At 39.6% G+C, this 18,219-nt stretch overlaps 1 protein-coding gene across 1 annotated transcript in view; it reads left to right on the forward strand.

The window, feature by feature from the left end:
* LOC128661515 (uncharacterized) overlaps positions 1–18,219 on the forward strand; it is a 309,387-nt gene that overhangs the window by 129,009 nt on the left and 162,159 nt on the right. The window contains exon 16 of the mRNA XM_053715765.1: positions 4,471–4,504. Coding sequence (XP_053571740.1) covers positions 4,471–4,504 — 34 coding nt within the window. The remainder of the gene's footprint in view (positions 1–4,470; positions 4,505–18,219) is intronic.

The raw sequence follows: 18,219 nt of genomic DNA on the forward strand, positions 1-18,219 counted from the left end.
TTAAAAGCTCCTCCCTGGCCCAGTTTTTTTTTTTGCAAAAAAAGAAAATAAACCTCAAGCCATTCTCCTAGTCGGCAATACTGTTTTCAGAAGTCCATTGCTAGAAAAATAGCATTTTATACAACATTCTTTTATGTTGTAACTGCATAAAATAAGTCAGTCAAGATAAAATTAAACACTGAAAAGAATTACTTTTAATACAATTTATTTATAGTCCATGCTGATCATGTTTTTTGTAATAACAAAACAGAAAATTATTTTTTCCTTCTAATGGCAGTGAGAGTCCACAAAAACATCCATAACCTATGGGAAATAGTTCACCTGTCTACCAGGAGGAGGCCTCATTTTATGGAGGTAGGCAGAGAGGTGCTCTGCAGAAGATTGATTTATAGGCTCTCAATGGATAGTTCCAGCAAGAGAAAGCTGGGGAGTTGTTGTAAGCTATGTGATTATCTTGGTAGAGTTTTGGTATGTGCTAGCTACTGGTTGTCACTGGTAATTTCCTGCGCCTCCTCCAGATTAGCCATGCTATCCTCCCTTTTCAGGCAAACAGTGTTACACTGATTTTCTCTACTACAGGACTGTAGATAGTCCCGTGTATAATACAAGTTCCTCTCTCATGGCAAGTTGCCTTATAGAGATGGTTAACGCAATCAGGTTGCCAAAGGGGCTCTTTTATATCAGACTCCAGATAAAATATGGGGTTAACTCTGGCATAAGCACAAAATTTGTGCAATCCTGCACTAGACATGAGGCCTCGCAACAGAGGTTGGTTTCAGCTGTGCTGGGGAATGATCTGCACATCATTATCAGATAACACGGGCGAGTTTGAATTAGGCACCCTCACTACACATTAGCTCCAGTCTGAATTCCGGTATTGAAGAGAGGTACTGGCTTCCTAAGCGCTATGGACAAGCACTAGGCCTATGCAGAAGGTCTGCATTTTTTGCACCATTTCCGCCTTGCAATTAGTATGCAGCAGACATTGAACGGTAGCGTAGAATGTTGGTCTGCCACGAAAGTGGTGTGATGATATTCGCTCTTCTCAGAATCTTGGTTTAGGGATGTGCAGGATCCTTGGGTCCTGGAGGTCATTGCTCAGGGTTACAGAATTGGGTTCAAGTCTCTTCCACCCAAGGCCAGATTCCTTTTCTCAAATTTGTCATCAAAACCAGAAAATAGGGATGCCTTTCTGGGGTGCTTTCAGGATCCTTAGGAGTTATTGTCCCGATTCCCATTGTGGAACGAGGCTTGGGATACCTTTTCGTGGTCCCAAAGAAGGAGGGAACTTTCCGCCCGATTCTGGACCTAAAGTACTTAAACAAGTTTCTGAGCATCCCCTCGTTCAAGATAGGGATAAGGTATATCCTTCCCTTAGTTCAGACGGGACAGTTCATGACCACTATAGATCTGGAGGATGCTTACCTTCATGTCCTAATCCACAGTGAACCCTTTCAGTTCCTAAGGTTTGCCTTCCTGGACCAGCACTTCGAGTTTATTGCTCTTCCGTTTGGCTTAGCTACTGCCCTAAGAATTTTCACAAGGGTTCTGGGGGCTCTCTTAGCTGTGGCCAGAATCCAGGGTATTTGAAGTAGCACCTTACCTGGATGATATTCTGGTACAAGCACCATCCTTTTGTCTATCGGAGCAGCATTCAGAATCTCTTCTCGCTCGCTCGCTCTTTCTCGCTCTCTCTCTCTCGCTCTCTCTCTCTCGCTCTCTCCTTCGAGCCCATGGATGGAAGATAAACTTAGAAAAGAGCTCTCTTAGTCCAAGCACCAGGGTAGAATTCCTGGGTGCTATAATAGACTCACTAGTCATAAAGATATTTCTTTCAGACCAGAGGCTTCTGCATGTCTTGCCCTCCGGACCTCCTCAAGGCCCTCTGTGGCACAGTGTATGGAGGTGATTGGTCTCATGGTGTCCATTATGGACATAATTCCCTTTGCCAGGTTCCATCTCATACTGTTACAGCTGTGCATGCTGAGACAGTGAAATGGCAATCATTCTGATCTATCTTAACAGATCTCTCTGGACAACCGGTCGAGAGAATCGCTTTCTTGGTGGCTCTGTCCAGATCACCTGTCCCGAGGGACATCCTTTTAAGACCATTCTGGGAGATTGTGATTACAGATGTGAGTCTCTCAGGGTGGGGAGCCAAGAAGGCTCAGGGCCTTTGGTCACTGGAGGAGAGCTCTCTTCCGATCAACATTCTGGGACTTGGAGCAATCTTCAATATTCTGAAGGCTTGGCCCTGTCTGGGTTCATCCCAGTTTACCAGATTCGAATCAGACAATATCACCTCGGTGGCTTAAATCAACCACCAGGGAGGAACGAGGGAGCTCCCTAGCAATGAGGAAGGTATCTCGGATTCTGGAGTGGGCGGAGCCCCACAACTGTTCGCTGTCAGTGATCCACATTCTGGGTGTGGACAACTGGGAAGCGGATTTTCTCAGCAGACAATCCTTCCATCCGGGGGAAGGGTCTCTCCATCCCAAGGTGTTTGCGGAGATATGCAACAGGTGGGGGACTCGATACAAAGCTACCCTGGTATGGGTCGATCCAGGGATCCTCATGCAGAGCTAATAGATGCATTAGTGGTGCCATGGAGGTTCGGTCTAATATACCTTTTTCTGCTATTACCTCTCCTTCCTCGAGTAGTGGCCCGCATCAAGCAGGAGCAGGCATCAGTGATACTGATTGCTCCATTATGGCCACAAAGGATGTGGTTCGCGGATCTAGTGGGGATGTCGTCATCTCCTCCATGGAAGTTCCCTTTTCGCAGGGATCTGCTAGAACAAGGTCCTTTTTGTTAATCAAAATCTAGATTCTCTGAGGCTAACTGCATGGGGATTAAACACTTAGTCCTAGCCAAGAGAGGTTTTTCTGAGAGTTATTGATGCTCTCATTCAAGCTCGTAAGCTGGTTACTCAGCGCATCTATCATAAGGTGTGGTGTGAAGAGTGTGGATTCCCCTGGCATAAGGTCAGGGTTTCCCGGATTCTTTCCTTTCTCCAGGATGGTCTGGAGAAGGGCCTTTCTGCTAGCTCCCTTAAGGGACAGATTTCAGCCCTATCTGTTTTACTGCACAAGAGGCTCGCTGAGCTTCCAAATGTTCAGTCTTTTGTTCAGGCTCTGGCTAGAATCAGGCCTGTGTTTAGATCTAGCGCTCCTCCTTGTAGTTTAAATCGCTGTTTGAGCCTATGCATGTTGTTGACATTAAATTACTGTCTTGGAAGGTTCTTTTTCTACTGGCTATTACTTCGGCGCGTCTCTGAAATGGCTGCCTTGCAATGTGAGCCTCCTTACCTTGTATTTCATGCCGATAAGGCTGTTCTTCGTACTGGGTTAGGTTTTCTTCCTAAGGTCGTTTCAAATCACAACATCAATCAGGAGATTGTGTTTCCTTCCTTGTGTCCTAATCCTCCTCCTTCAAAGGAACGGTTACTTCATAATTTGGATTTTGTTCGGGCCTTAAAGTTCCATCTTCAGGCTACAAAGGAGTTTAGACAGACTTCTTCTTTGTTGTCTATTCTGGGAAGCGTAGGGGGCAGAAGGCCTCGTCCACTTCCTTTATATCTTTGGGTGAGGAGCATTATTCGCTTAGCTTATGAGACAGCAGGACATAAGCCTCCTCAGAGGATTAAGGCTCATTCAACTAGAGCGGTGGCTTCCTCTTGGGCTTTCAAGAATGAGGCCTCTATGGATCAGATTTGTAGGGCAGCAACCTGGACCTCCTTACATAAATTTTTCTAAAATTTACAAGTTTGACGTTTTTGGGAGAAGCAGCTTTTGGGAGAGAGGTTTTGCAGGCTGTGGTGCCCTCAGAATAGGGTCCGCTTTTTTTTCTTTATTCTTTTTTTGCCTCCAGTTCATTCAGTGTCCTCTGGAGCTTGGGTATATGTTTCCCACAAGTAAGAAATGAAGCTGTGGACTCTCCTCATATTAAGAAGGAAACCATAAATTATGCTTAGCAGATAATTTCCTTTTCTTCTGTATGTTCTTCTGGCACCATTTATACCCTGATATTTCTCCTGTTCGTTGTTCCCTTGGCAGAATGACTGGGGAATGAGGGGAGTGGGGGAGGTATTTAAGCCTTTGGCTGGAGTGTCTTTGCCGCCTCCTGGTGGCCAGGTTCTGTATTCCCACAAGTAAGGAATGAAGCCGTGTACTGACTCCATACAGAAGGAAAGGAAATTATCTGGTAAGCATAATTTATGTTTTTACTGATGCAAATATTCAAAAATCCAACCTATTCTGAAAGCCAAACCTTTTTCTATCCCAAGCAGTTTGGGTAAATGGTTTTCTACCTGTATTTGTTTTCAAAGGTAAGCCTTATATTATGCTTTACATTATACTGAAGAATTATTTTAAAAAAAATACTATCCCTTTAATGTAAATGCTTTTGTAGTTATCAAAGGGTTTGTGTTGTAATTAAACTATTTTTTTTTCCTCTTGCACTTTTTTCAGAGGGGAAGCTGCTGAAGCTAGTTGTGGTGAACTGGTAAGTAACCCATTAATATCAGTTTTATATTGCATATTGTCATGTGATCGTAGCATGATCCAGAGGACTTTAAAGGGACATGCAACACCCAACTTTTCTTTCATGAATTAGATAGAGCCTAGACATTTTGAAACAACTTTTCTAATTTGCTTCTATTAAATGTGCTTCTTTTTCTTGGAATCCTTTGTTAAAGAATCTGCAATGCACTACTAATGGCTAGCTGAACATCTGATGAACCAATGACAAGAGGCAAATATGTGTAGCCACCAGTCAGCAGCTAGCTCCCAGTAGTGCACTGCTTCTCCTGAGCCTACCTGGGCATGCTTTTGAACTAAGAATACGAAGAGAACAATGCAAATTAGATAAAAGAAATACTATCCATTTAACATTGGCCTCCCCCCCCCCCCTTAATAAAAAAAAAAATGTTGTGTTTATGGTTTGAATAGTCAGTTACACAAGTCCAAGCATGCGCTATTCTTATCTCATTTCCTCTTTTATTATTTTGTAGGTACGTGGCAGTTTTTTTTTGTTTTTTTTTTTAAACCTTTAAATTCTATAATTAATTCTATAATTATAGTGAGCGCCTTTTGTGTTGGTGCAATAAAAGAAGTTTGTGCTCTCTCTGGGCTTGCCAAATATATTTAAAATCTTGGAAATAGCCCACAATTTTAGAAGTCATATGACACACCCACACAAATGCCAAATAGAATTGCTTTAGGAAACATTGTGTAAATCCAAGAGTAGATATCTTGCGCACAGGACAGTGTAGTGCTTGCATTTAAAGGTAGCAGCGATGAGTTTTCTGCATTATGGTTATAGTAGTTCCCTTGCATGTATATTTGCAATGACTATAATGCTGTGTGCAATACAATATGCTATCCTCACTGTAGCTCTCTTTTTAAATGCAAAATACTATTTCTTTCATGTAATTGGCAAGAGTCCATGAGCTAGTGACGTATGGGATATACAATCCTACCAGGAGGGCAAAGTTTCCCAAACCTCAAAATGCCTATAAATACACCCCTCACCACACCCACAATTCAGTTTTACAAACTTTGCCTCCTATGGAGCTGGTGAAGTAAGTTTGTGCTAAGATTTCTACTCCTCTCAGAGTACAGCGAATGTCAGAGGGACGTGGAGAGTATTACCTATTGAATGCAATGATTTTCCTAACGGGGGTCTTTTTCATAGGTTCTCTGTTATCGGTCGTAGAGATTCATCTCCTACCTCCCTTTTCAGATCGACGATATACTTTCATATACCATTACCTCTACTGATAACTGTTTCAGTACTGGTTTGGCTATCTGCCATATGTGGATGGGTGTCTTTTGATAAGTATGTTTTTATTTCTTAAGACACCTCAGCTATGGTTTGGCACTTTATGCATTTATATAAAGTTCTAAATATATGTATTGTACTTATATTTGCCTTGAGTCAGGTTCATGTATTTCCTTTTGCAGATTGTCAGTTTCATATTTGGGAAAGTTAATATTGAGAAATATTTTTCTTATCTGGGGTTTAGTCTTTTTTTCAATTGACTACTTGTTTTAAAATTGCGGGCTGTCTTAGGCTCGCGGGTGCGCTAAATGCTACAGTTTATCGCATCATTCTTGGTGCGAGAATTTTTTTGGCAGAAAAAGGCACGTCATTTCCGGCGTCGTACTTGATGCAGGGGTTCACACAGGGTTGCGTCATTAGTGACGTGAGTGTGTAATTTCCGGACATGGTTGGCGCCCAAAAAAAATTATTTTACGTTGTGCATCATACTTGGCGCCAAACTTTTTTCATTATTTATTGCCCCATTGCTTTTGCCTCTTGCCTTTTTCTATGTCAGAGGGCTTTACTATTTGCATTTTTTTCCCATTCCTGAAACTGTCATAAGGAAATTGATAATTTTGCTTTATATGGTTTTTCTTTTACATTTTGCAAGATGTCTCAATCTGATCCTGCCTCAGAAGTATCTGCTGGAACTTTGCTGCCTGACATCGGTTCTACTAAAGCTAACTGCATTTGTTGTAAAATTGTGGAGATTATATCTCATGTAATTTGTATTAGTTGTCATGATCAACTTTTACATGCAGATAGTGTCCATCTGTGATAGTACATTGCCGGTTGCAGTTCCTTCAACCTCTAATGTACATGATATACCTGTGAATTTTAAAGAATTTGTTACTGATTCTATTCAGAAGGCTTTGTCTGCATTTCCACCTTCTAATAAGCGCAAGAGGTCTTTTAAAACTTCTCATAAAGTTGATGAAATTTCAAATGACCGACAACATAATGAATTATCCATTTCTGATGAGGATCTATCTGATTCAGAAGATCCTTCCTCAGATATTGACACTGACAAATCTATTTAAAATGGAGTATGTGCGTTCTTTGTTAAAAGAAGTGTTAATTAATTTGGATATTGAGGAAGCTAGTCCTCTTGATATTAAAACCAGTAAACGTTTAAATGCTGTTTTCTTTCATGTAATTAACAAGAGTCCATGAGCTAGTGACGTATGGGATATACATTCCTACCAGGAGGGGCAAAGTTTCCCAAACCTTAAAATGCCTATAAATACACCCCTCACCACACCCACAAATCAGTTTTACAAACTTTGCCTCCAAGGGAGGTGGTGAAGTAAGTTTGTGCTAGATTCTACGTTGATATGCGCTCCGCAGCAAGTTGGAGCCCGGTTTTCCTCTCAGCGTGCAGTGAATGTCAGAGGGATGTGAAGAGAGTATTGCCTATTGAATGCAGTGATCTCCTTCTACGGGGTCTATTTCATAAGGTTCTCTGTTATCGGTCGTAGAGATTCATCTCTTACCTCCCTTTTCAGATCGACGATATACTCTTATATTTACCATTACCTCTACTGATTCTCGTTTCAGTACTGGTTTGGCTTTCTACAAACATGTAGATGAGTGTCCTGGGGTAAGTAAGTCTTATTTTCTGTGACACTCTAAGCTATGGTTGGGCACTTTATTTATAAAGTTCTAAATATATGTATTCAAACATTTATTTGCCTTGACTCAGAATGTTCAACTTTCCTTATTTTCAGACAGTCAGTTTCATATTTGGGATTATGCATTGAATTATCATATTTTTCTTACCTCAAAAATTTGACTTTTTTCCCTGTGGGCTGTTAGGCTCGCGGGGGCTGAAAATGCTTCATTTTATTGCGTCATTCTTGGCGCAGACTTTTTTGGCGCAAAAATTCTTTTCCGTTTCCGGCGTCATACGTGTCGCCGGAAGTTACGTCATTTTTTGACGTTATTTTGCGCCAAAGATGTCGGCGTTCCGGATGTGGCGTCATTTTTGGCGCCAAAAGCATTTAGGCGCCAAATAATGTGGGCGTCTTATTTGGCGCTAAAAAATATGGGCGTCGCTTTTGTCTCCACATTATTTCAGTCTCATTTTTCATTTGCTTCTGGTTGCTAGAAGCTTGATATTTGGCATTCTTTCCCATTCCTGAAACTGTCTTATAAGGAATTTGATCTATTTTGCTTTATATGTTGTTTTTTCTCTTACATATTGCAAGATGTCTCACGTTGCATCTGAGCCAGAAGATACTACAGGAAAATCACTGCCTGCTGGATCTACCAAAGCTAAGTGTATCTGCTGTAAATTTTTGGTAGCTATTCCTCCAGCTGTTGTTTGTAATAATTGTCATGACAAACTTGTTAAAGCAGATAATATTTCCTTTAGTAATGTACCATTGCCTGTTGCAGTTCCCTCAACATCTAAGGTGCAGAATGTTCCTGATAACATAAGAGATTTTGTTTCTGAATCCATAAAGAAGGCTTTGTCTGTTATTTCTCCTTCTAGTAAACGTAAAATGTCTTTTAAATCTTCTCTCTCTACAGATGAATTTTTAAATGAACACCATCATTCTGATTCTTTGGACTCTTCTGGTTCAGAGGATTCTATCTCAGAGATTGATGCTGATAAATCTTCATATTTATTTAAGATGGAATTTATTCGCTCTTTACTTAAAGAAGTACTAATTGCTTTAGAAATAGAGGATTCTAGTCCTCTTGATACTAATTCTATACGTTTGGATAAGGTTTTTAAAGCTCCTGCGGTTATTCCAGAAGTTTTTCCTGTTCCTAATGCTATTTCTGCAGTGATTTCCAAAGAATGGGATAAATTGGGTAATTCATTTACTCCTTCTAAACGTTTTAAGCAATTATATCCTGTTCCGCCTGTCAGGTTAGAATTTTGGGACAAAATCCCTAAAGTTGATGGGGCTATTTCTACCCTTGCTAAACGTACTACCATTCCTACGTCAGATGGTACCTCGTTTAAGGATCCTTTAGATAGAAAAATTGAATCCTTTCTAAGAAAAGCTTATCTGTGTTCAGGTAATCTTCTTAGACCTGCTATATCATTGGCTGATGTTGCTGCAGCTTCAACTTTTTGGTTGGAAACCCTAGCGCAACAAGTAGCAAATCGTGATTCTCATGATATTATTATTCTTCTTCAGCATGCTAATAATTTTATCTGTGATGCCATTTTTGATATTATTAGAGTTGATGTTAGGTTTATGTCTCTAGCTATCTTAGCCAGAAGAGCTTTATGGCTTAAAACTTGGAATGCTGATATGGCTTCTAAATCAACTCTACTTTCCATTTCTTTCCAGGGAAACAAATTATTTGGTTCTCAGTTGGATTCTATTATTTCAACTGTTACTGGTGGGAAAGGAACTTTTTTACCACAGGATAAAAAATCTAAAGGTAAAAACAGGGCTAACAATCGTTTTCGTTCCTTTCGTTTCAACAAAGAACAAAAGCCTGATCCTTCGTCCTCAGGAGCAGTTTCAGTTTGGAAACCATCTCCAGTCTGGAATAAATCCAAGCCTGCTAGAAAGGCAAAGCCTGCTTCTAAGTTCACATGAAGGTACGGCCCTCATTCCAGTTCAGCTGGTAGGGGGCAGGTTACGTTTTTTCAAAGAAATTTGGATCAATTCTGTTCACAATCTTTGGATTCAGAGCATTGTTTCAGAAGGGTACAGAATTGGTTTCAAGATGAGACCTCCTGCAAAGAGATTTTTTCTTTCCCGTGTCCCAGTAAATCCAGTGAAAGCTCAAGCATTTCTGAATTGTGTTTCAGATCTAGAGTTGGCTGGAGTAATTATGCCAGTTCCAGTTCCGGAACAGGGGATGGGGTTTTATTCAAATCTCTTCATTGTACCAAAGAAGGAGAATTCCTTCAGACCAGTTCTGGATCTAAAATTATTGAATCGTTATGTAAGGATACCAACGTTCAAGATGGTAACTGTAAGGACTATATTGCCTTTTGTTCAGCAAGGGAATTATATGTCCACAATAGATTTACAGGATGCATATCTGCATATTCCGATTCATCCAGATCATTTTCAGTTCCTGAGATTCTCTTTTCTAGACAAGCATTACCAATTTGTGGCTCTACCGTTTGGCCTTGCTACAGCTCCAAGAATTTTCACAAAGATTCTCGGTGCCCTTCTGTCTGTAATCAGAGAACAGGGTATTGTGGTATTTCCTTATTTGGACGATATCTTGGTACTTGCTCAGTCTTTACATTTAGCAGAGTCTCATACGAATAGACTTGTGTTGTTTCTTCAAGATCATGGTTGGAGGATCAATTTACCAAAAAGTTCTTTGATTCCTCAAACAAGGGTAACCTTTCTGGGTTTCCAGATAGATTCAGTGTCCATGACTCTGTCTTTAACAGACAAGAGACGTCTAAAATTGATTACAGCTTGTCGAAACCTTCAGTCACAATCATTCCCTTCGGTAGCCTTATGCATGGAAATTCTAGGTCTTATGACTGCTGCATCGGACGCGATCCCCTTTGCTCGTTTTCACATGCGACCTCTTCAGCTCTGTATGCTGAACCAATGGTGCAGGGATTACACGAAGATATCTCAATTAATATCTTTAAAACCGATTGTTCGACACTCTCTAACGTGGTGGACAGATCACCATCGTTTAATTCAGGGGGCTTCTTTTGTTCTTCCGACCTGGACTGTAATTTCAACAGATGCAAGTCTCACAGGTTGGGGAGCTGTGTGGGGATCTCTGACGGCACAGGGAGTTTGGGAATCTCAGGAGGTGAGATTACCGATCAATATTTTGGAACTCCGTGCAATTTTCAGAGCTCTTCAGTTTTGGCCTCTTCTGAAGAGAGAATCGTTCATTTGTTTTCAGACAGACAATGTCACAACTGTGGCGTACATCAATCATCAAGGAGGGACTCACAGTCCTCTGGCTATGAAAGAAGTATCTCGAATTTTGGTTTGGGCGGAATCCAGCTCCTGTCTAATCTCTGCGGTTCATATCCCAGGTGTAGACAATTGGGAAGCGGATTATCTCAGTCGCCAAACGTTGCATCCGGGCGAATGGTCTCTTCACCCAGAGGTATTTCTTCAGATTGTTCAAATATGGGGGCTTCCAGAGATAGATCTGATGGCCTCTCATCTAAACAAGAAACTTCCCAGGTATCTGTCCAGATCCCGGGATCCTCAGGCGGAGGCAGTGGATGCATTATCACTTCCTTGGAAGTATCATCCTGCCTATATCTTTCCGCCTCTAGTTCTTCTTCCAAGAGTAATCTCCAAGATTCTGAGGGAATGCTCGTTTGTTCTGCTAATAGCTCCGGCATGGCCTCACAGGTTTTGGTATGCGGATCTTGTCCGGATGGCATCTTGCCAACCATGGACTCTTCCGTTAAGACCAGACCTTCTGTCGCAAGGTCCTTTTTTCCATCCGGATCTGAAATCCTTAAATTTAAAGGTATGGAGATTGAACGCTTGATTCTTAGTCAAAGAGGTTTCTCTGACTCTGTGATTGATACTATGTTACAGGCTCGTAAATCTGTATCTAGAGAGATATATTATAGAGTCTGGAAGAATTATATTTCTTGGTGTCTTACTCATCATTTTTCTTGGTATTCTTTTAGAATTCCGAGAATATTACAATTTCTTCAGGATGGTTTAGATAAGGGTTTGTCCGCAAGTTCCTTGAAAGGACAAATCTCTGCTCTTTCTGTTCTTTTTCACAGAAAGATTGCTATTCTTCCTGATATTCATTGTTTTGTACAAGCTTTGGTTCGTATAAAACCTGTCATTAAGTCAATTTCTCCTCCATGGAGTTTGAATTTGGTTCTGGGAGCTCTTCAAGCTCCTCTGTTTGAACCTATGCATTCATTGGACATTAAATTGCTTTCTTGGAAAGTTTTGTTCCTTTTGGCCATCTCTTCTGCCAGAAGAGTTTCTGAATTATCTGCTCTTTCTTGTGAGTCTCCTTTTCTGATTTTTCATCAGGATAAGGCGGTGTTGCGAACTTCTTTTGAATTTTTACCTAAGGTTGTGAATTCCAACAACATTAGTAGAGAAATCGTGGTTCCTTCATTATGTCCTAATCCTAAGAATTCTAAGGAGAAATCGTTACATTCTTTGGATGTTGTTAGAGCTTTGAAATATTATGTTGAAGCTACTAAATCTTTCCGAAAGACTTCTAGTCTATTTGTCATCTTTTCTGGTTCTAGAAAAGGCCAGAAAGCTTCTGCCATTTCTTTGGCATCCTGGTTGAAATCTTTAATTCATCTTGCCTATGTTAAATCGGGTAAGACTCCGCCTCAGAGGATTACAGCTCATTCTACTAGGTCAGTTTCTACTTCCTGGGCGTTTAGGAATGAAGCTTCAGTTGATCAGATTTGCAAAGCAGCGACTTGGTCCTCTTTGCATACTTTTACTAAATTCTACCATTTTGATGTATTCTCTTCTTCTGAAGCAGTTTTTGGTAGAAAGGTACTTCAGGCAGTGGTTTCGGTTTGAATCTTCTGCTTATGTTTTTCATTTATTTTGGGTGTGGATTATTTTCAGCAGGAATTGGCTGTCTTTATTTTATCCCTCCCTCTCTAGTGACTCTTGTGTGGAAAGATCCACATCTTGGGTATTCATTATCCCATACGTCACTAGCTCATGGACTCTTGTTAATTACATGAAAGAAAACATAATTTATGTAAGAACTTACCTGATAAATTCATTTCTTTCATATTAACAAGAGTCCATGAGGCCCACCCTTTTTTTGTGGTGGTTATGATTTTTTTGTATAAAGCACAATTATTCCAATTCCTTATTTTATATGCTTCGCACTTTTTTCTTATCACCCCACTTCTTGGCTATTCGTTAAACTGATTTGTGGGTGTGGTGAGGGGTGTATTTATAGGCATTTTAAGGTTTGGGAAACTTTGCCCCTCCTGGTAGGAATGTATATCCCATACGTCACTAGCTCATGGACTCTTGTTAATATGAAAGAAATGAATTTATCAGGTAAGTTCTTACATAAATTATGTTTTTAAACCTACTGTGGTTACTCCAGAGATTTTTCCTAACCCTGATGCTTTTTCTGACATGATTTCTAAGGAATTGAATACCCCATGTACTCCTTTTAATCCTTCTGCAAAAAATTGTATCCTTTACCAGCAATTACAATAGAGTTTTGGGAAAAGATCCCCAAAGTTGATGCGGCTATTTCTACTCTTGCTAAACGAACCACTATTCCTATGGAAGATAGTACTTCCTTTAAAGATCCTTTAGATAGGAAGCTTGAATCTTATCTAAGGAAAGCCTATTTATATTCAGGTCATCTTCTTGGGCCTGCAATTACTTTGGCTGATGTTGCAGCTGCTTCAACTTTTTGGTTGGAGAATTTAGCGCAAAAAGAATTGGATTCTGACATATCTAGCATTGTTTGCTTTCTGCAACATGCTAATCATTTTATTTGTGATGCCATTTTTGATATCAAAATTGATGTTGGATCCATGTCTTTAGCTATTTTAGCTAGAAGAGCTTTGTGGCTTAAATCTTGAAATGCTGATATGACATCTAAGTCTAGATTGCTATCTCTTTCTTTCCAAGGTAATAATTTATTTGGTTCTCAGTTGGATTCTATTATTTCAACTGTTACTGGGGGGGGGGAAGGAGTTTTTTTGCCTCAGGATAAAAAAAAACCTAAGGGTAAATCTAAGGCTTCTAATCGTTTTAGTTTATTTCGTCAAAATAAGGAACAAAAACCTAATCCTTCCCCAAAGGAATCTGTTTCCAATTGGAAGCCTTCCTCAAATTGGAATAAATCCAAGCCTTTCAAGAAACCAAAGTCGGCCCATAAGTCCACATGAAGGTGCGGCCCTCATTCCAGTTCAGCTGGTAGGGGGCAGATTAAGGTTTGTCAAGGATGTTTGGGCAAATTCTGTCCAAAATCAATGGATTCAGAGCATTGTCTCTCAGGGGTACTGAATAGGATTCAGAGTAAGACCTCCTGTGAGAAGATTTTTTTTTTTCTCTCTCGCATCCCAGTGAATCCAGTAAAAGCTCAGGCTTTCCTGAAGTGTGTTTCAGATCTGGAGGTTTCAGGGGTAATCATGCCGGTTCCTTTTCAGGAACAAGGCCTGGGGTTTTATTTAAATCTATTCATTGTCCCAAAGAAAGAAAATTCATTCAGGCCAGTTCTGGATCTGAAAATTTTGAATCGTTATGTAAGAGTACCAACTTTCAAGATGGTGACTATAAGGACTATTCTGCCTTTTCTTTACCAAGGACATTATATGTCTACAATAGACTTGCAGGATGCTTACCTTCATATTTCCGATTCATCCAGAACATTATCAGTTCCTGAGATTCTCTTTTCTAGACGAGCATTACCAATTTGTTGCTCTTCCATTTGGCCTAGCAACAGCTCCAAGAATCTTTTCTAAGGTTTTGGGTGCCCTAGTCTCTGTAATCAGAGAACAGGGTATTGTGGTGTTTCCTTATTTGGACAATATCTTTGTACTAGCTCAGTCTTTACGTTCTGCAGAATCTCACACAAATCAACTTGTGTTGTTTCTTTGAAAACATGGTTGGAGGATCAATTTACCAAAAAGTTTTTTGATTCCTCAGACAAGGGTCACCTTTTTAGGTTTCCAGATAGATTCAGTGTCCATGACTCTGTCTCTAATAGCCAAGAGACGTTTGAAATTGGTTGCAGCATGTTGGCACCTTCAGTCTCAGTCATTCCCTTCAGTGGCTATGTGCATGGAAGTTTTAGGCCTCATGACTGTAGCATCGGACACGATTCCTTTTGCTCGTTTTCACATGAGACCTCTCCAGCTTTGCATGCTGAATCAATGGTGCAGGGATTATACAAACATATCACAAATAATGTCCTTAAATCCCAATGTTCGTCACTCTCTGACGTGGTGGTTAAATCACCAGCGTTTAGTTCAAGGGGCCTCTTTTGTTTGGCCAACCTGGACTGTGATCACAACAGATGCGTGTCTTTCAGGTTGGGGAGCTGTCTGGGGATCTCTGACAGCACAAGGGCTTTGGAAATCTCAAGAGGCGAGATTACCAATCATTTTTTTGGAACTCCGTGCAATTCTCAGAGCTCTTCAGTTTTGGCCTCTGTTTTCATATGAGACCTCTCCAGCTTTGTATGCTGAACCAATGGTGCAGGGATTATACAAGGATATTACAATTGATATTCTTTAATCCCAATGTTCGACTTTCTCTGACTTGGTGGTTAGATCAGTCATATAATTCTTTTGTTCGTCCAACCTGGACTGTGATCACAACAGATGCGAGTCTTTCAGGTTGGGGAGCTGTTTGGGCATCTGACGGCACAAGGAGTTTGGAAATCTCAAGAGGCGAGATTACCAATCAATATTTTGGAACTCCATACGATTCTCAGGGCTCTTCAGTTTTGGCCTCTGTTGAAGAGAGAACCATTCATTTATTTTCAGGCAAACAATATCACAACGGTGGCATATGTCAATCATCAGGGTGGGACTCTGTCTCCTAGCTATGAAAGAAGTTTCTTGGATACTTGTTTGGGCGGAATCCAGCTCTTGTCTAATTTCTGCAGTTCATATCCCAGGTGTAGACAATTGGGAGGCGGATTTTCTCAGCCGTCAGACTCTACATCCAGGGGAGTGGTCTCTCCATCCGGATTAGTTTTCTCAGATAGTTCAGATGTGGGGTCTTCCAGAAATAGGTCTGATGGCTTCTCATCTAAACAAGAAACTTCCCAGATACCTGTCCAGGGATTCTCAGGCGGAAGCAGTGGATGCGCTGACACTTCCTTGGTGTTATCAACCTGCTTATATCTTCCCACCTCTAGTTCTTCTTCCGGGAGTGATCTCCAAGATCATCATGGAACAATCATTTGTGTTGCTGGTGGCTCCAGCATGGCCCCTCAGGTTTTGATATGCGGATCTTGTTCGGATGTCCAGTTGCCAACCTTGGCCACTTCCGTTAAGGCCGGACCTACTGTCTCAAGGTCCGTTTTTCCATCAGGATCTCAAATCATTAAATTTGAAGGTGTGGAAATTGAACGCTTAGTATTAAGTCATAGAGGTTTCTCTGACTCTGTAATTAATACTATGTTACAAGCTCGTAAATCTGTCTCTAGGAAGATTTATTATCGAGTTTGGAAGACTTTACATTTCATGGTATTCTTCTCATAAATTTTCTTGGCATTCTTTTAGAATTCCTAGAATTTTACAGTTTCTTCAGGATGGTTTGGATAGGGGTTTTTCTGCAAGTTCCTTGAAGGGACAAATCTCTGCTCTTTCTGTTTTATTTCACAGAAAGATTGCCAAGCGTCCTGATATTCACTGTTTTGTACAGGCTTTAGTTCATATTAAAGGGACAGTATACTCATTTTCATATAACCGATTGTAATAGACACTACTATAAAGAATAAGATGCACAGATACTGATATAAAAATCCAGTATAAAATGGTTTAAAAACATACTTAGGAGCTTTCAGTTTAGCTCTGTTGAAAAGGCAGTTGGAAAGCCCACTGCAAGTGGGAAATAAGACACACACCCCCTCCACCTTCTTTTGCATATGAGAAGACCCTTTACACAAACAGGAGCAAGCTGGAGAAGGTAGCTGACGGTGTTCAAATAAAACTTTGGGGCTTGGTTAGGAGTCTGAAAATCAGAGCAATGTTATTTAAAAATAAGCAAAATTATACATTTTTTAAAAAACAAACTTTATGGGCTTTATAAATAGATCTACAAAACATTTATGCAAAGAAAAAATGAGTGTATAATGGCCCTTTAAGCCTGTCATTAAATCAATTTCTCCTCCTTGGAGTCTTAATTTGGTTTTGAAAAAGACTCCTCCTTTTTAAACCTATGCATTCTTTGGATATTAAACTACTTTCTTGTTAAGTGTTGTTCCTTTTGGCTATTTCTATTATATCTGGAATTGAACAGAGAATATCAGATACAGAGGATGCCCAGGCTAATATGGAATAAAGGTTAAGACTACTGGAAGAAGAAAATAAAAAATTAAGTAATAAGACTGATGAACTGGAAAATCACTCAATAAGAAACATCAAGCTAGTAGGGCTACCTTAATCTATTACTTCCTCCCAATTAATTGAGTTAGCTGAACAAACCTTACCAAAACTACTGGGTTTAGAAATATACATGCAAGGCTTTCAAGTCGAAAGAGCACACAGGCTAGGTCAAAACAATCCTGTGATGCAGAGTCAACAGAAATCCAGAGTAGCTATTATAAAACATCTCAGTTTTCAGGCAAAAGTGAAAATATGAAGAGCATACAGAAATATGCAAATTAATATTTTCAAGAAAAAAAAATACTACTGTTCATAGATTACTCTGCAGAACTGTCAAAACGTCGAAAAATGTTTTCTGAAGTTTGTCAAAGACAAATTCACACTACTTTATTAAGGAGACTCAATACAATTCTTCTATACACCAGCAGTGGCCACTAGATTTTTAGATCAAGGACTATATAAGTCTTAAAGTATTCCTATCAGTTATTTGAATATGTGTAGTTAAATATATGAAGTATCTAATATTGCCACTATATGATTGGATTGTGGTTTGGGTCAACTGTTGATGGGGGGCGGGTACAGTGTTTTGTTCTCTTTCCTTTTTTGTTTTTATTTTTCTCTGTTTTTCTCTCCTTTCTTTCCTAATTTTTCTTATGATAAAAATCACAAGTTGGGGGGTATACAAATTAAATATAAGATCATAAAGATTAGAATTAATAGAGGTTTAAATATTTATTAAAAAACTCTAGGGTTTGATGGTAAGCATTAATTGGTTATCCTACTATAGGTGTTGTACCTTTGCACATATAGGTTATGGTAATTGTGATCCTTATAGATTGACTGACTATAGCGATAAGTGGAGCACATTATCACAAGTATCCTATTATGAAATGTATAAATTTATTTATTTTCTTTTTCCTATTTTTATTATTCATTAATATTTTGGGATGTACTTGGAATGTAGGGGGAATAAATTTACCTATAAAGAGAAAAGCTATTTTAAATCACTTGAAAAAACTTAACTATAGACATTGCTTGCCTTGAAGAAACCCATTTAACTGATAGGGAACATAAGAAATTAAAAACTGGCTGGGTTAAATGTAATATTAAATAAACAAAAATATGTTATGTAATGTTTACAGCCCCAGTCAACAAGTTACTACATTTTGGAATAAACTTCAAAAGATGTTACATAAATATATTGAAAATAAAATTTTACTATTGGGAGGCTTTACCGTTACCGCTAATGCACTGGTTGACAGGAAATCTGTGCAAATAAAGAGTAAAATTAAATCTAGATACAACTATGAAAAGAAGATAATTCAATCACTTTGTGTTAATCTCGGAATCGAGGATGTTTGGCGTAGAAAAAACCCTGATAGTTTTGATTATACAC

The sequence above is a fragment of the Bombina bombina genome, chromosome 5 (assembly GCF_027579735.1).
Source record: "Bombina bombina isolate aBomBom1 chromosome 5, aBomBom1.pri, whole genome shotgun sequence".
Taxonomy (NCBI): domain Eukaryota; kingdom Metazoa; phylum Chordata; class Amphibia; order Anura; family Bombinatoridae; genus Bombina; species Bombina bombina.